The sequence below is a fragment of the Pipistrellus hanaki genome, assembly GCF_964339955.1.
Source record: "Pipistrellus hanaki genome assembly, chromosome: 17".
Classification (NCBI taxonomy): domain Eukaryota; kingdom Metazoa; phylum Chordata; class Mammalia; order Chiroptera; family Vespertilionidae; genus Pipistrellus; species Pipistrellus hanaki.
The window spans coordinates 4030222-4056926 of record NC_140519.1 but is presented as its reverse complement, the minus strand read 5'-3'; the positions used below and the strand labels follow the sequence as shown (position 1 = coordinate 4056926).

Below are 26705 nucleotides of genomic sequence, written 5' to 3'. Positions count from 1 at the left end.
GTTAAACCTATGGATGGATCTTCTAGTGCTGTTCCTATAAGAGACACGAGTTTTAAGATTACCATCCCTCATAGCAGAATCTTCATACCATGGAAATGTCCTTGTTCGCACATCTTGAGAACATAAGATCCTCTAATTTATGAACACGGTAAACGCTTCCCAAGTCCTCTCAGCCTGTATGAAGATAAGCAGGATTGATAATGCCAGGGTTATATTAATTGCATCACAACGAGGCATGTAGGATCATATAAGTGATGAGTTGGGTATGGCTGGCCTGGTTCTCAGCTTATAACTGCCGGGTCGGTATCATTTGACCTTGGAGGAAAGGATGGTGCTGTCTGTGCAAGCAGCACCTGTGAGGAGTCCCTCTACTTCCCAGGTCACTGCACAACTCCAAACAATAACAGGTAAGCCTTTTGTGACCTTCCGATTGATGTACAAATTCAAAACAATTTAAATAAAAAACTTTTGAAAAGAACTTCAGTATGACAGATATGATGACCATTAGCTCTTACTAAACTAGTACTGTATGGTAAGACAGCACATTATCGTAATATATTGTTTAAAGCTGAGTTTTGCAGTTTTGAAAAACTTGTGCTGGGGTTTTAGCCTATAAAAAGTAGAACCCATTCTGCTTGGAGGAAATCAAGAATGCAAGGACTAAGCATTTTGCCCTGTGATTCTGTTGACTGCTAGTGCTGTTATTCCTGGCTCATGGCACATCATAAAAATTCTAATAGTAAAGCAGTTCAAACAAATCTATTCAACTTGGGTACACATCTTTATAGAATTCAAGAATTAATTACAACTAGTAGGGTAAATATCCATGAACATGATAATCACTATCTCTTAAGTAACTAATTTTGGGATTCTAAAAATATTTTATACTTATACATCTGCTTGCCTAATTACTTTAGAAAAAAATATATATCTAGTATGTTGATTACAGATATATTCTATCATAAAAAGTATTTGGTTGTAGAGAGAGACATTCCTAAAATCAATACAGTGTGTGTCTGCTAGTTTATGAAGAGACCATCTGGACAGATCATCTTCTGATGGACAGGTCACTACGGCGATGCCGGTACATCAATGCTTTGAAGGAGGGATTGTCCCAGGATGAGAAGGAATGAGATTAGGTGCATTTGAGAGGCTCTGCTCCTTGGCAGATTCCCCAGCATCGAAACGTTGAAGGGAGTTCTGCTACAGCCCGAGTCATCAGAGGGCGGTGGGATGCCATGAGCAGACCTTAGTCCAAGTCCAGACTACGCTGTTTCACTGTCATCTCGGACCAGCTTCCCCCATGGGCAGCATCTCGTGCAACGTGAATGATGCTGCTTACTGGGGTTTTGAGTTCAGTGATAACTTATGAATTATGTAGCACAAACTTTGACAAGTGTTGGCACAGCTATTGGCAAACCCTCGGAAGAACTGACAGGAGACAGTGTCCTCATCCAGGAATCTAACATTGGTGTTGGGTGTGGATAATAGACTACAGGTGTGGGCTTCAGGTGTGGGCTATAGGTGTGGGCTACAGGTGTAGGCTACAGCTGTGGGCTACAGGTGTGGGCTATAGCTGTGGGCTACGGGTGTGGGCTATAGGTGTGGGCTACAGCTGTGGGCTACAGCTGTGGGCTATAGGTGTGAGATACAGGTATGGGCTATAAGTGTGGGCTATAGGTGTGGGCTATAGGTGTGGGCTACAGGTGTGGGCTATAGGTGTGGGCAATAGGTGTGTGCTACAGGTGTGGGCTACAGGTGTGGGCTACAGCTGTGGGCTATAGGTGTGGGCTACAGGTGTGGGCTATAGCTGTGGGCTATAGGTGTGGGCTACAGGTGTGGGCTACAACTGTGGGCTACAGCTGTGGGCTATAGCTGTGAGCTATAGGTGTGGGCTACGGGTGTGAGCTACAGGTGGGGTCTACAGACAGGTGCTACAAGTGGGGGCTACATGTGTGGGCTTCCCTGGGAAGGACCATGTAAGTGCTGATGTTACCATAGAGGAGGAAGTCCTTGGAAGGCTGAGTTCTGGCAGATGGCCCCCTTAAAGTGGCTGTTATACGTAAAGTGTTTTATGGAAACTTAGAGATAATCAGATAACACTACAATCAATGCCAGCAGAATAAACAGCAGGTAAGAACGTGTTGGCACTCTTTCAAAAATCATTCTGGCTTCTGGATGCTTAAGCCTAAAAAGCCTATTTAGGTAGTTGCAACAACCTATTATTTTCTGTAAAAGTCTTTGCACTATTGTGGTCATTACTGTTTGTGTTTATGACCCTACGCAATACTCAGTTTTATTTCACCCAATAAACTCCACAGCTACTCACTAAACAATAGCTCCATAGTGAGAGGTATTATTTCTAAGTATATGTTAGTAAAATACTAGCTTTTTTTATAAACGGTGGGAAACAATCCTGACCATTTTTTAAATAGCTCTTCTTTTTATCTGAATCTGTTGTGCACTGCAGGTGCTAAAATGTTTTCTTAGAGAGAAGTATTTTTATAAACCATTTTAAAATAATGAGATCCATTCCAAATATGGAATAGCCTGTTCTTAATGCTGTGCTGAGCATATATTCTTTTCAACACTGTTCAGAGGGATTGTGAGAGGTTGAAAATTGTACCATTAACAACAGTAGCCAACAAAATTCCTTACCTCTCTCCTTCTTAAAATGGTGCTTCTGCCCTTTCCAGAAGTATGATAATCTCTGTGAGTTAACCTATTTAATTTACATATGGAGTTAATTTACATATGGAGTATAAATTTTTTATTGACACAACATGGAAACACTTATTTTTGCCCTTGAGCCATGACAAAGTCTATTGCAAATGTTAGCAAATAAGAAAGGTCTTCTCCCACAGAATCTCTGCTTCTGTTGGAAACTTTGACTCCCAGTAAAATTCATCCTATCATCCTTGAAAACAATGGATTTACCAATGAACAGAGTCTTATATTATTTCAAAACTAGAGGCCCAGTGCATGAAATTCATGCACAGTAGGGTCCCTATCAGCTGCTGGCTGCCAACTGCCTGCTGGGGCTTCCCTTCATTCCATGCCACCCCCTGGTGGTCAGCACACATCATAGCAAGTGATCAAACTCCCTGTTGATCCAACTCCTGAGGAGACACTTTGCATATTAGGATAAATATATATATATATATATATATATATATATATATATATGGAATATATATATATATATATATATATATATATATATATATATATATATATATATATATATTTGGATAATCCAAGGAAAACAATTTAGTTGTAGTTTGCCTTTTTGGGGAGTTGGGGGGGGGGGTAGTGTTGATATAGATGTATATATTTAATTCAAATAGTATTATTGATGAGAGCTAAAAAGATTGCTAGACATCTATTTATCTAGTCATTCATTTTTTAATGGTTACAACAAATAAATGGATTCATTAGAATGAGTTAAGCACCTAATTTGTTCAAAACCCTGAGGACTAAAACATATATTACAACCCTGGCTGGTATGGTTCGGGTGGTTGAACGTGGACCCATGCAGCAAGAGGTCATTCGATTCCTGGTCAGGGCACATGCCTTGGTTGTTGACTGGATCCCCAGTAGGGGTCATGCAGGGGGCAGCCAATTGAGGTTTCCCTCTCACACTGATGTTGCTTTCTCTTCTTCTGCCTTCCTCTCTCTAAAATAAAAAATTTGGTGGGAGGGCATGGAGGTGAAAGAGGGCATGGGGGGGGGGGGGTAAATGGTGATGAGGGACAAAAACATCTACACTACATCCATGCATGCATATAAGGTATAATAAGTGTTATCCCTGCATTTAACTTAGTAAGAAAAATAATACAAATAAGAGAAGTCTGAAAGGAGAGATATAGGCCATACAGAGCTCACTCTGCTCCTACATGTTTCCTAACATGATCTATAGAATTCAAATGGAAACGCAGTTTACCCCTGCTTGCCACGTGGTACATAACTCATTGACCAGGATTCAGACATCGGAAATGAGGGCTACCCGGAGAGGCTCTGTGTTGCCATGTTTGGGGTGCCATGGGCTAGCTCAGCACTGCCCTTCCAAACATGTTAAATAATAGTACGCTCTGTGGAGTCACACGTGACGTTCACTTTGAAACCTGCGGTGACAACCCCATTCAAACAAGTGACATCAGTAACTCAGTGAAGGGCAAGAGCCTCTCTAATAGGAAGAGAGGATAGAGGACTGAACTGCACGGCAGGCTGCTGGCCAAGGGACTCAACACCACCTGCTCTTCCGGGGGCCAGCGGCCCTGTGACCGAGCCCCCAGCGGCACGTCCGGCTGGGCCCTGGCCTGGCTGCGGGGACGTCCCTCTGGCTGTCCATGCAGGTTTCATGTCACCCTGAGACCCAGATCTGCTCTGAGTGCATCCTGCCAGGAGGGTCAGTGCGGGCATTGGTAGCTTACAACCCATTTCCACCAGCGCCTGGGCAGTTGCCCACGTGAATACACTCTGTCTCAGCGAGGAGCCTTCCGCAGTATCTACATCGAGTGGCCCATCTCTGTCATTTCCCCTTTCCGGTGCTGCCCCGAGACCCCTCATGACCCGCAGCAGCAATCTCAGCATCATCTGTACCAGTGTGTCAGGTTGTGAGAGACATTTATGACACAGATGTTCCCAAGGAGCCCGGCCACCACTGTCCCCGTGGGGGTGAATGTGCAGAGCAGTGACTTAGCTCCGCCTCATCCCACAGACCCAACGACACTACAGCTCTGCTTGAAAAACCAAGACCCAGAGAAGAAGCATAAAGCAGGAGGGTCATTTCTGAGCTTGTACGTGGTGAGTCAGACACCTGGCTTCTGCACCATTGCTTCTTACAACGTACACACCAGTGATGCTCAGGGGCTGGGTCAGAACATCAAAGGCAAGATGCCTGGAGAATCCCGGTCGTTCCTGGGTCAAGATAAGCAGTACCAGCCATGGCTGTGATCTGACACCTGCTCATCACAGCCTTTCTGGGCTGGCTCACTAGAACCCTGCTAGCCAGCTATAAAGACATCCCATATAGCATTACAGACGCTGTGCCCCATCTCCCTGCAAAGCGTTCTGGAAAGGACCTGCTGTAACAGCAGGAATCAGTGTCCAGATCCAGCGCAGAGGTCATCAGATTATGGAGAGATGCCTGAGCCCCTAGGGTCATCTCCATGTGCCTGCGAGGAGATAGCTGTAATCTTCCCGGAGAAAACCGGTGGGGGCAGCACTTCTAACCTCTCTGTGACCCCGAGTAACAGCGACGCTAACAGTTTCTATGCCAAATAGAGCTTGGTGCTTTGCTGCATCTCATTTAAGCCTCTTAAGAGTCATACATCCGCGATTTCTGTCAGTGTTCCTAAAGTGCTGATAGGAAACTGAGTAGCCGAGAGCTTAAGCAGCTGCTCCGTGACTGATCTAGAAACGGGCAGAGCCGAGGCAGGATGGTCTCATGGAAGGACAGCATTTTGGAAACCACGGGAGCTTCCTCCCAATCTGAGGGGTCCTGCTGGAGGTGCCACAGTGAAGGCCTAGGGCCACATCTGTGGAGGACACAGGTGCCCAGTGAATTCACACATCTGAGTGGCATCGTTATCTCACACCGACAGTCAGCCCTGTTCGTACTGTTATTTCTGGGGTAAGATCGTAACAAATCTTAACTTAAGGGTGAGCATTAATAGTAACCACATTGCTCTTATTCAGAAAGGGGCACCCATAATTTGACATTTCTCCATTGTCTGGGTTTTCTCATCTTTTGTGGAGATTCTGCCGTCCATACAAAGGGGAGGGGAGAATTAGGAAGTCTTGAGTATCATCAGAGCCTATTGTGTCAACAGAGACAGGATATGTTCCACCAAAAGGAAGCTGTGTGCTGTGGTCTGAGTCTGCTGTTAGCAAAACACAGATTGCAGAGGCGCTCCTTTATAGCATGCATTTTCGTTCACGGGTAGAGCTTGAGGAATTGGCAAATAGGACTTTTATCTGATACAGACATACAATAGGCATTTTCATTATATCATTTTTATTGCTACTTAATACAACCCAGACATCCCAGTGTGTGACAAGACATTCAGCACTCCCCCTCCCCCGAGGGGGAGGCACTTATGTACATTACTAGAAACCGGGTGCACAAAGATTCCTGTTAGAATGGGCTCTCCTTTCCCTGGTGGCTGGCACTGCCTTCCCACTCTGGCCCAGCCCCTTTCCACTCAGGCCCCAAAGCCACCTCTTTCTTCTCCATCCTCACCTCCCCACACTGAGAGACACGGGGTGGGACAGAACATCTGTGTCGTTACCATGGTAATGACACAAGTGTCCCACCCACCCCATCACAGAAGACCAAAGTGGAGGGGACACTTCGCTGGGCGTGAGAGGACTTCCCTGTGGGCACCGCAGCTTTGCTCCTGCACTTTAGCTCTAAGCGACCTGAGCCTTTAACTGCGGGGACAAGTGTTTTCTTCAGCAGAGGATGTGGAGGCCAGAGCGAGTTCCCTGGAGGCCACTGGTGAACGCAGCGGAGAACCCTCTGCGCGCTCCTCCGTGGCCAGCCTCGCTGCCTCAGTGAGAGGGAGTGTCCTGGCCACGGTGCACTGAAGGCCTGGGAGGCGGGCAGGGGGCCGGGGTCAATGGGGAGGGGCATCTGTAATACTTTCAACAATAAAGATACATTTTTTAAATGCTTATGCTTATTTAGCACATTCTTAACAAGGGACGGGAGAGTTGACAAAACAAAAGCAGCCTCAAAATGACCTCATACCTCAGCTCCTCTGGGGGTAGACCCCGTTTCTGGGAAGAGCCAGCAGGGCCCAGGAGGCCTGGGCAGTCCTACTCCCATGAAAACTGAAACAGAAGCTGTGACTTGAATACGTTGTCTCTGTACCCATCTGACAAGAGAGGGTCTTGGTGTACTTTATGGAAGTTCTAAATGGCCGAATTAAACAATGTAATTTTGGTTTCCTAATGCAATTACAGTTTTACCTCCTCTCCCTTTCCCCAGATGATATGTCTTGATGGAACTTTCCCTCCTGGAATAGAAATGATTCCTACATCAGGGTTTTACTTTAGCAATCATTGCCTTTAACCTAATAGTACGGTAAACACCACTGGTAAGTGCAATGGAAAAAAGAAGGGAGTGTGGTGATGACTGTGCTGGCTCTCCTGTAACCTTATTAAACTTCATTAACATGAACCGCTGGTTCTAATACCTGTGTGGCTCACAGAGGAGACACATGCAAAGTTAGATGCTTTCTGCTCCATGTTATAGGATTTCAGGGACACGAGCTGGAGCTGGTTAGTGGGTGGACCTTATAATCTCTGAGGCAGGGTCTCAGGCGTTCCCAGGACACCTTCTTTTCATAGAACCAAGGTCTAGCAGCTTGTGCCCGCTCCCTTCAGGCACATGGCAGTTTTTCAGTGAAGACCGCTGGGCACTAGGGGGTGCTGTCTTCTGTAAGTGATTTGGAACACATTTCTGTAAATACTCCCAATCCCAGAGGAAATTAAGAAAAAAAGAGGCACTATCTTCATACTACTGTAAGTGAATGAATATTTAATAAGCACTTAAATTAATGGCAGGCAGGAGAAGTGCACCATGCTTGTTAAATATAAAGTTGCAGAACTGCTTTTGAGATCATTTTAATAATTTATAGACTTCCTTTTAAAATTCAAATATCCTAAATGGAGCTCCTTTTAAGTGATGTTTACAACAGGCATTAAAAACAGAAAGATCAGCCTGACCAGCATGGCTCAGTGGTTGAGCATCACCTATGAACCAGATCACGGTTCAATTCCCGGTCAGGGCACATGCCTGGGTTGCAGGCTCAATCCCCAGTGTGGGGCATGTAGGAGGCAGCCGATCAATGGTTCTCTCTCATCATTGATGTTTCTATCTCTCTCTGCCTCTCCCTTGCACTCTGAAATCAATAATAAAATTTAAAATTATATATACATATACTAATGACTCAGTGCATGAAATTCTTGCACGGAGGGGTTCCTTCAGCCCACCCTGCACTCTTTCCAATTGAGAACCCCTTCAGGGATATCCTACTGCTGGTTTAGGCCTGATGGCTAAACTGGCAGTTGGACATCCCTCTAGAAATCTGGGACCACTGGTTCCTAACCACTCACTGGCCTGCCTGCCTGCTTGCCCCTAACTGCCTCTGTCTGCTTGCCTACTTGCCACTAACTCCTCTGTCTGTCTGCCTGATCGCCCCTAACTGCTCCCCTGCTGGCCTGATTGCCCCTAACTGCCTCTGCCTCACCCTGCACCTGTGACTTTCCTCCCTCTGGCCAACCACAGGCACCCAGGACCCAGGCCAGCTTCACCAGGTCCACCTCAACCACATGGGACCATTGGTGGGTGGCTTCGCCCACATGCAGCTGCAGGCACCAGGAGCCACAGGGTGTGCAGCTTGTCCCACTCCTGGGCCACCAGTGCAGGCACAGCTGCTGACCCAGGACCGCAGAACAGGAGGCTTGTCCCTCTCCTGGGCCAGAGACGCAGGTGCAGCTGCTGGCACCCAGGACCCTGGGGCAGGTGGCTTATCCCTCTCCCAGGCTGCTGCCTGGCTGGTCCCCATTCCTCTCTCCCCAGTGTTGAGTGTCTGAGCTGTTATGGTGTGACGGCATGAGAGCATGATGACTGTTTGCATATTAGCTCTTTATTATATAGGAATTTAACTTGTCATGGTCTGTCTTCAGGTGAATATTATACCACTTCACATCCTGTATAGAAACTTTGCTGAAACAAAATTTCATTTTCCCGGGCAATCTTTGTTGTCATATATTTTACTTTCACAGATGTTATAAAACTGACAGTACATTATTATTTGTTTAAATAGTTAATCATCTTTAAATATATTTAAATAATAAGAAACTTCTATTATATTTCTTCCTATGCATTTACTGTCTTTGGTGTTTTCCATTTCTTGGAATAGATCGTTATTTGTATCTAGAAAAATTTTATTTCTACTTGCAGGACTTCTTTTAGCATTTCTTACACTACAAATCTGCTGGTGATAAAAAAAATTCAATTTTTTATATATGAAAAATACATTTTAACTATTTTTTAAAATATTTTCACTCAGTCTAGAGTTATAAATTGAGAGGATTTCCCCCTTGTGAGTACTCTAATGATGCTGCTCTTCTATCTTCTCCCTCACATTGTTTCTGATGAGAAATCTTTATAATTCTATGTTTATTCCTGTGTATTGTGTGTCTCTTTTCTTCTAACTGCTTAAGAGATTTTTCTTTTCATTATTGGTGTTGAGCAAAGTAATTTTTATGTGTCTTGATGTAGCTTTCTTTATGTCTTGTGCTTGCTATGTACTGAGCTTCTTTGATCTGTGGGTTTATATTTTTTACTCTATTTTGCTAAATTTGGAATTGTTTGAATCATTCTTTCTTCAAATGTTTATATATATATATATATATATATATATATATATATATATATATATATATATATATTCAGGTCTCTAGAGACGTCTGGGGAGGAAGAGGAGTGAACCAAACCGTAGGGTCAGGACCTCAGCAGGGAATTGAGTGCAGAGAGACCAGCAGGGCCATCCCTGCAGTGGCCAGTCCATAACCAGCTGCTGAGACTGGCTTGTTCCTGGCTGTGGGTCTCATGCATCTGCTCCATGCTTCCCAGCAGTACAGTGCCCATCAGAGCTGTGCATACCTTACGGGGAAGGCCCACTGGCTCAGGCATACCCCTGGGAGGCTGATAGAGCGAGCAAACTATTGGACCTTGTTGCCCAAGCAAGGATGCCAGCATCCTGCCCCACCCCCAGTCACTCCAAATGCCTGCGTGCATTTAAGCTGTCTACAGGCCTGCCATCTTTGTTGGGTTAATTTGCATACACATTCCTGATTGGCTGTGGGCATCACAGAGGTACGATCAATTTACATGTTTGTCTAATATTAGGTAAGATATACACACACAGGATCAGGTGATGAAGGATGAGGTGGCACAAACTATTTGTTTCAGCTTCATTCTGATGCTGGTCCCAAGAAGGGCTCTTTCCCAATAGGTTTCGGTATCTGTAGGGTGTATCTGGCCAGTCATAGCTCAAGGTAACGTTGCCCCATTGTGAGGGCCTCCGTAAGTAACAGTCCCAGTGCAGTCAGCGGGGCAGGGTTGTGTCTGCTGTCAATGCCCAACCCCTGAGAGCACCAACCACAGTGTCTCCAGTGCCTCAGGGGAAGCACATGCCTTAATTGTTCCATTTTCCAAGACACAAGTATGAACTAACCTGATTAACCAATCTCCTCATGTTAAGTAGGAAGAGTATTTTTTGTTTATTTGACTGCTCTGTGTAGTTCAAAACAATCTTCTTCTGAGTCATGTTGACCAGTGGAAAGTTATCTTGGAAGCATAATTACTGCCGGCATCTTAGAACAACTCCTGTGACTCACCATTCTATTTTGCAAAGGAAAAATTTTTTAAGAATTCCACGTTCACTAATTTTCCTAGGATTATATCAGTTTGCTCACATTCTATAAGTAAACTTTAGGATCATCCCATGAAGTTCTCTTTTGAGTTTTACCACGATATATTCTTATCTCTTAAAATCTTCTCATTTTTAATTTAAAGTTGATCATTATTCCTTATTTGAAACAATGTCATTTTTAAACCTTTTGAATTGAACTCAGTGATTCGACAATGGTTACAAGATCTGGATGGAATAGATTTCATATCAGAGTTTAAGGGCTCAGGGGAAGCTCCTTTCATGCCCCCAAACTCCAAGCCCAGGAGGATGATCTGGGCTTGCGGACCATGTTATGTCCCCTCGAAGTGTATATGTTGAGTCCCTAATTCCCATCAGGTCTCAGGGAAGTAATTGGGGTTAGCTGAGGTCATGGGAGGATGACACCGTCCAGGATGACATCAGTGTCCTTATAAGAAAGGAAGAGAGGCCTGGGCTCTGTCTCTCTCTCTCTCCTGATAATGCCTGAAGGACACAATGAGAGGGAGGCCATCTGTAAGCCAGAAGAAAGCTTCCCCAGGAACTCTATCGGGTGGCACCTCGATGGTGAATGTCCAGCCTCCAGAACTTTGAGAAGTAACTGTCACTGTTGAAGTCACTCAGGCTGGGATATCTATACTAATAAAAGGGTAATATGCTGATTAGATAAGACGCCCTTCTGGACAAAGCCACAGCAGCTCAGTGGCTGCGAGGGCTGGGGCTTAGGCAGCAGTGGGCTCAGGCAGTCATTAGCCACAGCAATGGCAGCAGCAGGAGTGGGGTGATGGGGGCCACGTCTTTCCCTGATCTGCTGGTCACCTCCCATGGAGAACAGGCCTAAGCCATCAGTAGGACATCCCCTGCGAGCTAGCAAACTGTGAGAGGAGGCCAGCTGGGCTCAGGGACCCTACCTCCCCTACCCCCAGCTCCAGTGCATGAATTTTCATGCACCAGACCTCTAGTTTTGTTACAACAGCTTGAGTTGACTAATGCACGAACAAAGAAAGGATTTGCTGATTATTTGTTTCTTTCTCTACTCTTGAAGCTTGGACTGTAGCAGCATCCTCCAGATTGTCCACAATTTCCACATGGACATGTCTGGCCCTCACAAACTCAGGTGGTGGTCCCTTGGAGACCATAATTCTTTGCCAGATAGTGCTTAAACATTTCCCAAGAGTGTTTTAACACTGTTTACAAAATTTCATTTACTAATTTACATTTTCCAAAGAGATTTTAACACAGAAGTTGATAAATAGCTCAAATTCTTAATTAAATTTGAAATGTTGACTGACCAATATCCATTAATTTTCAATTTTATGTTTATAATAATCAATACAAAAATCATTAACATTTTGCTACCATAGTTGTTCCATTGTCTATACCTATGTATTTATATTTATGTACTTTTGCTCTTCAAAAATGTAATCTTAATCTTCTGATAGAAAATACTTATTTCTTTGTAGCTAATGATTTTATTAACCACTATTTTAAGACATTTTAGCTAGCATTGTTTGCTTTACAAAATGAATGATATTCATATTTTTATATAGTAATTTTATTTTTCTATTGTTTAACTAATTTTATTTCACATTTATGTTCTATCTGGAGCTACTGAATAAGATACTATCATTTCTCTAATTTTAAATCTCTCTATATCCTATGAAGTGGTATTTTAAATCACTTTTCTTTCTAAAATCACTCATTAATTTTCTGTAAAATTTATCATGTTACTTTATTATCAGTGGGTCCTTATTTATAGCAAATTATTTTATACCATTACATTTTTTTTACATACAAATGAGTTAGTTAATTTAAAAAGAAAATGGAAATTTAGTTTTTAGGTTGTTGGTGCTGTTAAGTCAACCCTATACTCAGTGTCTGAGCTCATAGTGCTATAAACATATAAAGAATGATTTGATTCATATATTTTCAAGAACTTTATGTGTAAGAACTTTCACCTTTGCTCTGCATGTTATTTATAGTTGTAGTAACTGAATTTTGAGACAGAAAGGCTGCGGAAAGGCAATAATTTTAATATGCTGTTTTTAATTTCTTTTTAATCAACCATTACATTTTTAATAACACTGGCCACATACTGTTGTAGCACCCCAACATATTAAAATAGAATCTGTAGATATAGCAAAGTGCATTTAACAAAGGAAACTAGAATCGTTTTTATTAAACTTTTAAATAATAATGACTTTGGAGCTATGCCTGGGAAGCTCCCAACACAAATTCATTTTTCTCTGAATACAAGGGAATTGTGCTGTTTCTGTTATTACACCAGCCTGGCTGACCTCGTAAACAAACTCCACTCAGGACTGCAGATCCCCGCTCCCTCTCCCATGGAGTTTAAGTTCTGCCCATCTCTCCTATTCAGCCTGATGGATCAGAAAGCACTCATTGTACATTAGAGAGGAGCCACCACCACCGGTGTTTGCTGGAACCCCTCTGCTGGTGGGACTGGAAGGGTTTGGAGCTTCCTGGAAATAGCTGAGGATCCTTAGTTAAATGAGAGGGTTTCCCCCAAAGAAATTTCAGGACCAGAAATGTATCCTCACAGGTTTGTTAAAATGTTCATTGGGGATACATTTGCAATCTGAAAAAAATTGAAAACAAGCTAAACACTCATCAAGAGAATGAAGAAAGCAATGCCATAGTTTTATTCTGATGCCACTAGTTATGTCCAATAAGATTATTTCAGAACAAAATAAAAAGTGTTCAAATGATAGTGGCACTTGGTATGTAGATTATAATTACTTTTTTTTCTAATTTACAATTTTTTCCTACAAACTAGAAAGAAATGGCAGAGAAAATATGGCATTTTAATAGTACCTAGAGGCCCAGTGCATGAAATTCGTGCATGGGTGGCAAGGAGGTCTCCTCACCCCAGCCTGCACCCTCTACAATCTCAGACCCCTCGGGGGATGTCTGACTGCTGGTTTAGGCCCGATCCTGGGAATTGGGCCTAAACCGGGAGTCAGACATCCCTCTCACAATCCTGGGCCACTGACTCCTAACTATTCACCTGCCTGCCTGCCTAATTACCCCCCCTGCCAGTCTGATCACCCCTAAACGCCTCTGCCTGTTGGCCTGATCACCTCTAACTCCCCCACCCCCCGTTGGCCTGGTCACCCCTTACTGTCCACCCTGTAGGCCTGGTTACCCCCAACTTCCCCCTGCCCTGGGCCTGGCTGGTTGCCCCATGCAGCCTCTTGTTTAGTTGTTTGATCATCCCTCACTAATCCCCTTGGCCTGGTCTTCCCATGCAACCTGCTGTTCAGTTCTTTGGTCATCCCTCATTAACCCCCTCTGCCAGCCTGGATGCTCCTCACAGCCTGCAGTTCGGTCGTTACTGTGAGGGCATCCTGAGCAATTTGCATATTACCCTTTTATTAGCATAGTTGTCATCAATTGCCCTGCATACATTGTGGTGTTGTTTTTTTTTCCCTTTCTCTGTATGTATTACCTCTCATGTGTCTATATTCTAAATTTGGCTTACTTTAGGAAGGTGTTTAAGGCTTAAGATTGAACCTGCATCTTACCTGCAATATTCATTTTTATTCTATACCAAATATACTTGGTGACTTCTCATGAAAAATGGCATCAGGAGATTTTTTTTTTTTACAAAATTATGTTTATGATGCATAAGATCTCTTGAAGAATTGTCACTGCTCAGGTAGATATAAGTTCTATCTTTCTAAATTGTAGATGGTTTTCTTAAGAATAAAGTCAGGCTTTTTTTATGTTCCTTTTTTTTATTTTATTTTATCCACGAAGAGATACTTACATGAATTTGTTTATTGCATGAGAGTTTTTCCCTTTTTTTCTAATTATGATTCTAAGCAAATATTATATCAACTTGTTTTATTACAAAAATTTATTCAAGTACAATTAGATGAGTTTAAAATATTAGAAAAACTGTCCTTTTTAGCACACTGAGAAATCAGTATGCCAGTTGAATTCTTACAATATATTTGAAAGATTAATTTACATATCAACTGTTTAAGAAGTGTTATCTGGTCTCCTCAAGTGGATATAAACATTCTATTATTTAAGAAATTACAGTGCTGTATATTTCACAGAATTTGACAGATTGTGCCTTATATTATAGCATTTATGTGATTGCTGGCTGCAGACCTCAGGTGATAACATTTAGGGTACAAACTGTTCTATATTCATTTTTATTCCTTTAACATTTTATCAGGTTCTAGAATGTAGTATCCTATATAATAAAAGCCTAATACACAAATCAGCGGAAAAGACCAGTGGAATGACCAATCACTGTGATGCACACTGACCACCAGGAGCAGATGCTCAATGCAGGAGCTGCTGCCAGCCCGCAGGCCCTAGGCCAGCCAAAGCATGTGCCAATGGGGACCCCCCAATCACCCTACTGGTCTCCCCGCAGAGGGAGGTGAACAACAGTGGCAGCAGGGGGCAGGGCCGGTGAGCAAGTGCCAGGGGGAGGACCCACGATTTCCCCACTGATCACCCCACAGATCATTCCTGATCGCTGACCAGACCTAGGGACCCTGCCCATGCATGGTTTTCTAGTGCATCATATTGTTGGTGGACTTTTTGCACACCTGGGCATTTCTCACTGGTGTTATTGTTATTGTTGTTGCTCATTCTTTATTCAGTAGGAGTGTCTGAGTGAACCACGGGGTACAGTGACTCTTACAGTAAGAAGTGAGAGTACCGCTGTGCCCTCATATTAGATCTGATGCAGATCATTGTCAAAGACAACACTGGCTTCTCAGATCATGGATTGGACCTAATCTAATAGTTCTGTGTTTGCACCTTAACAAACTCATCCCTGTCCAGGAAATTAAATGCTAGCCATACAAATTGTGATATTTTTAGAAATACTTTACAGTATTTCCAAAAATATCACATAAGAGTAAAACCAAAATCTTAGTTCTGTGGATATTTCTGATGTTGGCCTGGAGGGGTAAGAAAGGTAGCCATCAATCCATCCAGAGCCCAAAAATGGGCCTTTTAGCCTAATCTGCTCCCTCAGTGTGATTAAAGTGTGCTAGGGCATGTGAAGAAGTAAAGGCTGCATTACATATCCGCACCTGGATTTTTCTTGTTTCCGTTGGTTCTCAGAGCATTTGTCTTAAGATATGCAATAGCTCAAATTACAAAATTTTAAACAAATGATCAGCTTTTTATCCTTTTAATCTTAACCATGAATGCTTCGAATAACTCATAAAGAAACCTTTTCAATGTCGCTAAGCTAGAGCAAGGCAATGCAACATGAGTCCTTATTTAAATGACATCACACTCTTCATTTATGTGTGAATGGGTGCTTATGAGGTTCACCTTCAGTATAAGGAGGTATATGTAATATCGATGGTCCAACATTTAGTAAAAATTTAATCACCAGAGCTGTGATAATGTTTCCATAATTGGAAACATTTTTATGTCCCCAGTTGCTCCTGATCCCAGAGGTGGCTGTTTTCAGTGGAAGTAAGTTTTCTAGCAGATCCAATTCGAATGCCCTTAACACTTCCAACTTCAATGCTCAAATGAGAAATGTCATTTAAAATTATTTTTAAATTAGGCACTTTAATTATTTTTCTAACTGTGAGACTGTAAAAGAGATTCTTCAGATACAAATATATTTGTTATTGATAAAATGTATCAATTAGCTAATGGTCTGCAATGATTGTCAATGTCAGATTCTGTGTCCTGGTGGAACTTGAGTTTCACTATATTGGTTTCTTTAAATTGACAGGCACTTTAGGAGGGAATATCAGGCAGTTAAAATAGGTGCTTACTAAACACAGCTGGATGGATGGATTGGACGGATGGACGGATGGATGGATGAATTTGCAAAACTGGAAACCAATGCTGCAGTGCTGGAGTACTCAGGAATAAAAGTTTCATTGAGCTTAATTAAGCACAAGTAAACACTATGGCTGGCCCACAAAACAGTTTTTGGAAAGACTTGCTATTTAGGCAATATAGGAGCCTTTCGTTAAATTAATTAAAAATGAGGTCAAGAGGAGAAATTTCAACAGACACCCAGTCCTCTAATTTGCTGATCATTGATGAAACTAGCTCCACAGGCAATTGTTTTTTGAGGTTCCAGGGGTGGGGACTGATATGTGATATCGGTTCAATTAAAGAGGATGTACAGAATTCATTCTGGCTCATTTCTTTATGTTTTCTTGATATTGAGTTTTCTATTGAATTTTTTATTTTTAATGTCTTTTCCCCTTCCCTGCAGCCTTTAATGGCATGGGTCGCTAGTTTCCGATAGAAGGGTTCTGAGTCTGAAATAAACAATATGTCTACCTGCTGTAAAAAATGTAGAGATAAAAATGCATGTTCTCAACAATGAATGGAGGTGGTCACATTCCTATATTCCATCCTAGCTGCACTGGACATTTTTGTTGTTGATAAAATAAGGTGGCTTCTTCCTCAAACTTGCTTCTAAAAAATTGATGGACTTAAAAATACAAAGCTTAGTCATTATACAGGGCTCTGTTGTAGGAAAAGAGATCAGGAGCTCATTTCTAACTCTGTGCTAAGTGATGATAAGTATTTTTCTCCCGCCTCTCTGCAATGCGTGCAGTTTTGCATTAAATTTTCTTCTCAAGAAGAACTCAGACTCAGGGATTTGAGATTACATGGTTCATTATTAAAAAGCTGCTCAAAGCCAGTGACTGCCACTCCACCTGACTACTTACCTTTTAATTGTCTTTGTTTTCACTTTTGTTCCAGGATTAAAGCACCGGGACCCAACCATGACTGGCAAAACGCAGACCAGCAATGTCACCAATAAGAACGACCCCAAGTCCATCAACTCGCGGGTGTTCATCGGCAACCTGAACACGGCCATTGTCAAGAAGGCGGACATCGAGGCCATCTTCTCCAAGTACGGCAAGATCGTGGGGTGCTCGGTGCACAAAGGCTATGCGTTCGTGCAGTACCTGAGCGAGCGGCACGCCCGGGCGGCCGTGGCCGGGGAGAACGCCAGGATCATCGCGGGCCAGCCCCTCGGTAGGTGGTAGTTGCCTGCAGCTCCGGGCTCCCCTGCACCGGTGTGGGGGTGTGGGGCGTGTGAGAGCCAGCGCAGTACTGCTAGCTCCTATTTGACCCACGGTAGGGCTGCTCTATTTGACACTCACAGTAGCGTCTTTGTGCTCATTGATTTAGATGTAAGTATCTGGTTTTCCTTATGCACCTTTAAACTTGGGACCAAGTTATGTTGTAAGACTTGTTGCCGCCGCCAGCCTAACCTAGGGGCAGATGGAAAGGAGGCTGTGAGTAAGAGATTGGAAGTGGCGTCTGTCTTCCAGGAGGCACTGTTTTGCAAAAACAATAAAACACTCCACGTGCAGCTGATGCATAATGGAAACCTGCAGAGAGTGTGTCTAGGAGGTCACTGGTGCAAACGGAGGATGGTGCTGGGGAGGGCCTGGAATGCTTGGGGAGTGACAGCTTTGCTTATACACATAGAATGGATGTGGGAGACTTAAGGAAGATGACGTGAAGGCGGAGAAAGCCAGGTCCGGGAGCTAAGGAGACTGTTTCCTTGAGGGAGGTGACACCCGAGGTTCTGAAAGGAGGGCCCCTGGCCTGCCCGGCGGGTGAGCTGGGGCACAGGAGAGGGACGGGGCTTGTCGCAGACCTTTCATCCAGAAGCCATGGCCCAGTGACTGGGCGAGAGGAGTTATGAGCAGATGACCCTGCGAGGCCAGTTCCTGCCACTGGATGTGACAGACATGACAGAGCCGCTCCATCCAATGCTCACACTGCTTGTTAGGGGCTAGAGTGTTTTTCTCATTTTCTATGTTTTCTTTTGAGGAAGAAGGGATAGAAAAATAGGAAAAGGAGGTAAATTCTCAGGACTGAAAAGAACTAGAACCCGCTCTTTCTTATCAAGTCAGGATTGGTGCCAGTTGAACCATGTGCAGTGGTCAGACTTATGCTAATGTCCAAGGAGCATGTAGCTTTCTGAAAGAAAGGAGAAGAATGCAATCTGAAGTAAAGTGGAAATATTTAGAAGATATTTTGTAATTAATATGTAGATAAAAAGTAAAAATTAATCTATTTTTACATGAGGGAAAAGTGCATTGAAAACATCAGTGAGTCCCTAACTGATGACCAGATGATGCAAGTTATGGAACTGATTACACATCTCCCGGAGAGCTGCAGATATCTCAGCTTCAAATGCCCACACAAACTCTTGACTTCCAACCCCAACCTGTGTCAACCCTGCTCTCCATCCCAATAAACGGAACCTCATTTACCCAGTTTTTCAAACAGAAACCTGGACATCAACCCTGACTCTCCTCTTCACCTTTCTTGCCCCGAATACATCCCAAACCAGTCAACTCTGAAAGCTCTGCCCATAGGCACCTGCTCCGGTCACCGAGCCTCAGGGGGCAGCAGGACGCCTCTGACGGTTCTGCCCCTCCCACTCTTGTCAGGAGTCCCTTGAGGAATATCAGTGAGAAAGTGCTCCTAACACTCACCCAGAATAAGGTTTATCTTCCCTCCAGTCCTACATGCCCCACCCGCCACACTTCTCCCCTCCTCTCCATCCAAGTGTCCTCCCTGCCCCCTCAGACCGTGGGCGATGCTGGTGAACTCGCTGCCCCTCCACCATTCCCAGAGCCCCCTCACGGGCTTCGGACTGCCATTTCCTCTGTCACCTTCCGTGAGCTCAGTGTGGTGGGTGGAGCAGGTGCTGGCACTGTTGGTAGGAGCTGAGCTCAGAGGGAACTCCCCCCAGCCCACAGGGCGGCCCCGGTACCGCTTACACCAATGACCTGAGCCCCTTCCACGTTTCGTTCTCACCAGCAACTCCTTTCCTGCCAGCGCATCAGTGGGTGGCTGTGCCCTCACCACCCAGGCCAGGGAAGCCTGATGGGGGGGATGGTGTTAACACTGGTGCTGACATCAGGCTCAGACCAGCAGGCCCTGGGTGAACGTGGTCCTCGATCCTCTTGTCTGTGAGGGTATCCTGAAGCAGCCGTCAGCCGGCAGCTCCTTCTCACAGACACAGGCCCTCTACACAGACCCTCAGATCAGATGAGCTGTCATTGCCCCGGCTGTTAGAACAGACGTGACTCCTCCCGCACATGGAAGCTGCCATGCTGAGGAGAGGGGTGCGGGGGCTAGGGCTTCATCCAGGGGCAGGCTGAGGGGTCTGACAGCTCGCAGCCAGTGGCTGGGGGATCCAGGCAGCAGCAGGTGAAGAGAGTGAGGCTGGGCTCACTGTCTGCCCCTCTCGCTGAGCACACCCAGGTGTGGGAGGGGGTGGTGCTGGGCTGGGTGACCCCTTCCCCCAGGAACCCTGTGAGCAGGGAGAATAGAAACCTTGAGGGGGTTGGTTACTAGCCATTTGCTGAATGTTTTATGTTGATTTATTTTTGTTGTTGGAGCACAAGGACCTGTGAGTGAAAGGTGCCTCTGGCTTGCAGTCCGGGGGTGGGGCGGGGCGGGCTGTAGGGCATCGGGGTCTTTAGGACAGTGTTTCCTGCCCTTGGCAGGACTGAAGTTTGGGGGCATTACTTTGGGCCTGTCCTGTGAATTGGAGGATGTTAGCAGCATTTCTGGCTTCCACCCACTGGGGTGCCGGGAAAGAACTACTGAGGACTATTCAGAAGTTACTCTGAGGGCCCCTGTTCTGGGGTTGACAGAAATCTGTTCGTTTTATGTAGCTGGTTTTTAGTAATAACACCTTTATTTATAGATCACTTTCAGCTATGAAACTTCTCAAAGACATTCAGTATACACTCTGTTACGTTTCAAAACTTATCTTTCCAACATCCTTCATGAAAACTGGATAATGGGTTTCAATCATCCCGTTGTTCAGAGAAGGAATCCTATCACGTTAAAGCGATCTTGTTTTCATGAAGATAACATTCTTGGAACATCCTTCTAATGTTTTTCGTAATCACTGTAAATTATCCTCAGCTCTGCTCTCCAAAGAACGCGTGTCCTCTGGGGGGGCGGCTGGAGGGGCCCGTGGCCTCCCACCCTCACCCTCTCCCCACTGTCTCAGCAAGGAGGCCCTCCCACCAGCACACAGCTCAGGTTTCTGTGATTAACAGAGCCTTCTAGGCTGCAAACAGATGCTAAGTAGCAAACTGGGAGCCTGGGGCTTTCTCGGCGCCTCTGAAACTGGTCACTGGACTCAGCAGCTGAACCTCGATTAGCAGAAGCAGAGGAGGCAGATCCTTCCTTGAGCCATTTCTCCATGTCACTGGAAGCTCCCCGCAACCATTAGAAGCTTTATTAGTGCTAACCTGCTCTAATGCAGCCCAGAACAGTCTGATGCTGTGCCATATAAAACACAGCGCCTCCAGTTACCTTTACTCCTGTGACAAAATGTCCAAGAGTCACTTGGGAACCAATTTCAGGAAACTGTACTAATGGGAACATTTATTATTTTAACCCTGGGTTAGATGCTTGCCAAAGCGTGCTAAGCACTGAAGGCACATAGAAAAGCAAAGCCCCACCAAAATCAAGGTAAAATAATCTATAATAATAATAAAAGCGTAATATGCTAGTTAGACCAGAAGATCTTCCGGACAAAGCCAGGGCTGCGAGGGAAGCCCGGGTCCTGGGTGCCAGAGGGTAGCCGGTGCCTACAGCCAGGGGAAGGAAGGCCTGCTCCTGCACAAATTTCATGATCAGGCCTCTCGTACAATATAATAGAAGAGATGGCTTCCCTTGGAAAACATCCTAATTGTGGAGTAGAACATGTATACACAAAATAACAAGCGAATGGGATTTGCAAAATACAAGATAAAGCATGATATCATAATGTGCACATATGAGCCCTGGCCTGTGTGGCTCAGTTGGCTGAGTGTCGGCCTGTAAACCAAAAGGTTATGGATCTGATTCCGGCTCAGGCACATGGCTGGGTTGCAGGCTTGATCCCCAGGTTGGACAGGGAGGGGGGCGTACAGGAGGCAGCTGATCGCTGTTCTTCTTGAATCTTTTGACCTCAGTTGTCTTCAGCTCATAATAATCTACATTCTAGGGAGTGGCACATTTTGGGAAGACTCATTTTGAACATCCACTATATATGTAAAATGTATGTTATATGTACCCGAATATATTATAGCACCTATTTTACATGTTATGCTATATAATTTTATTTAATATACATTTATCTACATAATTTCAGGGCAATAGATATACTATAAACAGTACTGATAAAACAATAAATGCACCGTTTTTTACATTCATTTTCTAATTAATCATCACTGTATATTTATTAATATATTCACAGATTTTTCTAAATTCACTTATTAATTTTCAGTTTACTCTTTGTTTTTTGTTTTTGTTTTTGTTTTTAAATATATTTTATTGATTTTTTTACAGAGAGGAAAGGAGAGGGATAGAGAGCTAGAACATCGATGAGAAGGAAACATTGACCAGCTGCCTCCTGCACACCCCCTACTAGGGTGCCCACAACCAAGGTCCATACTCTTGACCGGAATTGAACCTGGGACCTTTCAGTCCACAGGCCAATGCTCTATCCACTGAACCAAACCAGTTATGGCTGTTGTTTTTATAGTTGGTTTTTTTTGTTTTTTTTTATCCTTATTGTTGAAAGTATTATAGACATCCCCTTTTTCTCCCATTGACTTCCTCCATCTTACTGCCACCCCCTTCCCAGGCCTTTCCCTCCCTAGGCCTTCACCACACTCTGTGTAGTTTTTTTGTTTTATTTTGTTTTGGGTTGGTGGGTAGTTTTTTTTGGTTTGTTTTTGTGTGTGTTTTTGTGGGGGCTTTTTGTTTGTTTTGTTTTGATATTTCATGTGTACAACCACATCTCTTGGAAATAATGACAGTTTTATTTCTCATCTTTCAATATGTATGCATTTCTTGCCTTGTCACTTGGCTAGTACCTCTGAAATAATACTGAAGAGTTGTAGTGGTTGCAGATAAGTTTTTCTTGTTACATGAGAAATCTGTCAATATTTTGCTATTATCATTTGCCACAGGATATTATTTTTTTTAATTTAATTTTACTGAATTTTATTCAATACTTCTCCTATACATATACAGAAATGAATATTTGACTTTTTCCATTTTTCTGATCATGTAAAGAACTACAATTGATCTTTGAATGTTACATCAATTTCACACTCCTGGAATCAACACAACATAGTCATAAAGTATATCTTTTTTTTTTTTTACCTCTATGTTCACAATAGAGATCTGGAGATTGGCCTGGCATTTTTATTCTGTCTTATGTGTTTATTCCTTACCAGGTTTGCTGTTGAGGACATGCTGGCCTCATAAAACAAACTAAGTATTGCTTCTTTCCCTGTTCTCTGGAAGTTAATGTGTGATTAATATTATTTCTTTCATAGATATTTGGAGAATTCATCAATGATGTCATTTGAGCCAGTGGAAATATCTTTAATAGAGATTCAGTTGTTTTAATAACCATAAGACTATTCATATTTTTTAAAATTAGCCTTGTGCTAGCTTCAGAAAGAAAAGTTTTCCAAGGAGTATGCTAATTTGATATATATTTTCAAGTGCTAATTTGATATTTTTTTAAGCTGTTCATAGTATTCTCATATTTTATTATAATTAGGACCTTTAAATGATATCTATTTGCAATCATAATGTTGTAATTTTTTAGTTAACTCTTTCTTCTTCAGTCAGTTTAACAACGTATTCAAATAACTGAACTAGGGCTTTGTGTATTTTCTTTATCATTTATTTCTTTTTGTTTCATTAATCAATAATCTTATCTTTATTTTTTTTCTACTCTGTTTGATTTTGTTTGCTACTCTTTCTATAACTTCATGGATAAAGACTTAGGTAATTAATTTTCAGTTTTTTGTGTTTTCTATAAAGGCATTTTATTCTTTGATTCTAAGCATCAGTTTTGCTTCATCCCATAAGTGTTCTATGCACCTAGGATTTCAAGAAAATAGTAGAAGGGTAATATACATTAAAATAATAAATCATGGATATCTGTTGCAATCTCTAGAATAACAACACAAGAACAGTAAACATCTGTATAATTCAGAAGCTAGTAGAATAGGAAATAAAAACAATAAAAGAAAAAAAATATCACAAGAGCAAGAAAAAAATAACATGCAATCTATAGAAAAATAGCAAACTCGTAGATATAAATTCAAGTATATCATAATTACATGTGAATAGATTATTGCTAGTAAAAGATGAAAGCTATCAGACTGTATTTTTAAAAGACCTTATGTTGCTCACAAGCATGCTTTAAATATTCAGATACAGAATCACTGAAATTAAAGTGGATGAAGAATGATACGCTATGAAAACATTAATAGAAAGGCAAAGAGTTTGATTATGTTTAGATTAGACACTATTTTACCTTAAGACAAAAATAATTACTGTAGAGAGATACATCATACTAATAAAAGGATAAATTCATTAGAAAGATGCAATGATTTCAAATATGTCTTTACCAAATATTATTCCTTCAATATATAAAGCAAAATTAAAATAACTAAAAAGATAATATGAATCCATAATCAAAATCACTTCTCCTAATAGTTGATGGAAATGAATATAAAAATCAATGGTATCAGCAGATAAATTCAATTAGCGGTTATTGCTTGTTGAACACATAAGAAGTCAGCAAAGAATAACAGCCAAGTGCATGGGCTGCTTACCAACTGCATATGGACAATATGAAATTGACCATATACAGAGCCATAATAGAGGTCTCGGTATGTTTTAATTAAATTATTCTCTACTTACAGTGCAATTAAGTTAAAATAATTTAAAAGTATAAATTCAGTAACAAATTTGAAAATAACCAATACAAAAAAGAAATATCAATATGAATTAGAAAATACTTATCAACTAATGAATTCTGAATGTATAAGTATGAAGTGTTAGAGCTTGTGGAATGAAGTGAAAGCTGTGTTCAGTATCAAAAATTAAGTGCCTTTTTAGCAAACATGAAAAGCTGAAAATTAATTATCTAAGTCTTCATCTATGAAGTATGGAAAGATTAGGGAACAAAACCAGAGTAGAAAAAAATAATAAAGATAAGGTTATAGAATAATTAAACAAAAACAAATATGCAATAGAGAAAATATACCTTTTGTGTTATAATTGTCATGAATTTTAATTTTGCCTGTACTTTGCTTCATTTCTTAATTTGTATTTTGGAGATTTTCAAGCATATACAAAAGTAAAGAGAATACTATAACGAACTAGATACATACATGTCCCATCTTAACAATTAGCAACCAACAAGCATATTACTTTTTTCTATAACTTAGCCATTTCCTTTCTACTCCCTGAATTGTTTTGAAGCAAGTCCCTGAAATATAATTTAATCTGCAGATATTTCATTCTAAATATCAAAACCATGAATTTTTAAAGAAAACATAACCACAATATTATGATCTCACAAAATATAATTGCTACAATTCCTTAATTTCCATCTAGTAGCCCTAACTGGTTTGGCTCAGTGGATAGAGCATCGGCCTGCAGACTTAAGGGTCCAATGTTCGATTCCAGTCAAGGGCATGTACCTTGGTTGCGGGCATACACCCAGTAGGGAGTGTGCAGGAGGCAGCTGATCGATGTTTCTCTCTCATCAATGTTTCTAACTCTCTATCACTTTCCCTTTCTCTTTGTAAAAAAAAAAATCAATAAAATATATATTTTTTTAAAATATCCATCTAGTAGTAATTCCCTGTTTTCAACAATTCCCTCTCTTATATTTTAATTTAAAGTTAATTTATTTTAATAGGAATTCAAATAAGGTAAAAAGGTTGAGATTTGTCGATATGTCCCTAAATTTTCTTAATCCATAGGCCTCCTTATAGATTCCCCATTTCCCCTACTGAAAGAACTACACCATTTGACGTGTGAAGTTTCACAGGTCCTGCTATTGGTGATTACATGCTGTGCTTCTCTCTTCCTTATATTCTTGGAAGATGGCTAGTGATGTCTAGAGGCCTGATCATATTCAGTGGACTTTTCAAAGGCCTCTTCACATGTGATCCATCAGAAGCTGGTTTTCCCTCCTGATAGCTACTGAAAGTGGCTTTCTATCTCTATCACCTTTTCTTTGTTTATTAGCTGTCATTATTCTAAAAAGAGATACTTCTTTCATCATGTATTTGGCTACCCTAAGTTATTATTGTGTAGAAAAAAAAGAGGATAACACTTATTCTTTCCTTTTATACTAATGTTCATAAAGTTGTTCCCTAGCCTTCACTAAATATTTAAAATGTGTTTTAAAAAACTCTTAGAATTTTTGAGTTTAAGAATTAATGATAGGCCGAAACCAGTCCCAGGTTCGATTCCGGTCAAGGGCATGTATTAATACATTGGTTGCGGGCACATCCCCAGTAGGGGGTGTGCAAGAGGCAGCTGGTTGATGTTTCTCTCTCATCGATGTTTCTAGTTCTCTATCCCTCTCTCCTCCTCTCTGTAAAAAATCAATAAAATATATTTTTTTTAAAAAAAAGAATTAATGATAGTATTATGTTTCCACCCCTTGCACTTGTAATTTCGATTAATGATCAAATTATCCTGAATTTGCATTGTGATATCATATTAAGGTTGCTTCCTAGGTTGGCTTGATGATAGGACTCTAGTAGTCTTTGATAGATGCCTTTTCTGATATGACAAAATGTTACAGAAACATAACTTCTGGCCTCGTACTGGAAATTAGCCTATTCTCCAAAGAGCTCTGGACCACTTAGTGGGAAATATTATTTAGATCTAACATTCTGGGTGCTACTGAATTTGTTATTGCTTCTCAGTTGCTTCAATAGTCAGAGCTAGAAGACACACACGCATGAGCGTGCGTGCACGCGCACACACACACACACACACACAGGCACACACAATCTATTAACAATCAGGACTACCGAAATTTAACCTCATCAGCCTTACATCTACATTTCCTTTCAACATAGTCAGAAATCTCTCTTCTCAACTACACCTTATAGTTACTTATAGGATCATCCAATAATAAACATGTTAGTCTCAGAAAATCCCTGAGAGTGCTTCTTTTCTGTGAGGTTTTGTCACTAAGTAGACATACAATTGTGCTTGATGATTAGGGATTGCATTGTTTAGCTTTATTGAAGCATAATTGATATAAATATTGCATGCATTTAATATATACATCATCATGAATTTGGGCATATGGTTATATACATGATACCATTACCACACTAGATGTCATTATCCATCACCTCCAATAATTTACTCATGTTCCTTGTGGTTTTATTT

General features: G+C 41.9%; 1 protein-coding gene across 5 annotated transcripts in view; it reads left to right on the top strand.

The window, feature by feature from the left end:
• RALYL (RALY RNA binding protein like) overlaps window positions 1–26705 on the top strand; it is a 501772-nt gene that overhangs the window by 247439 nt on the left and 227628 nt on the right. For all 5 annotated transcript variants that reach the window (XM_084864793.1, XM_084864798.1, XM_084864796.1 and 2 more), the window contains one exon: window positions 17202–17480. In XM_084864793.1, the coding sequence (XP_084720919.1) occupies window positions 17225–17480 (256 nt within the window). In that variant the 5' untranslated portion in view covers window positions 17202–17224. The remainder of the gene's footprint in view (window positions 1–17201; window positions 17481–26705) is intronic.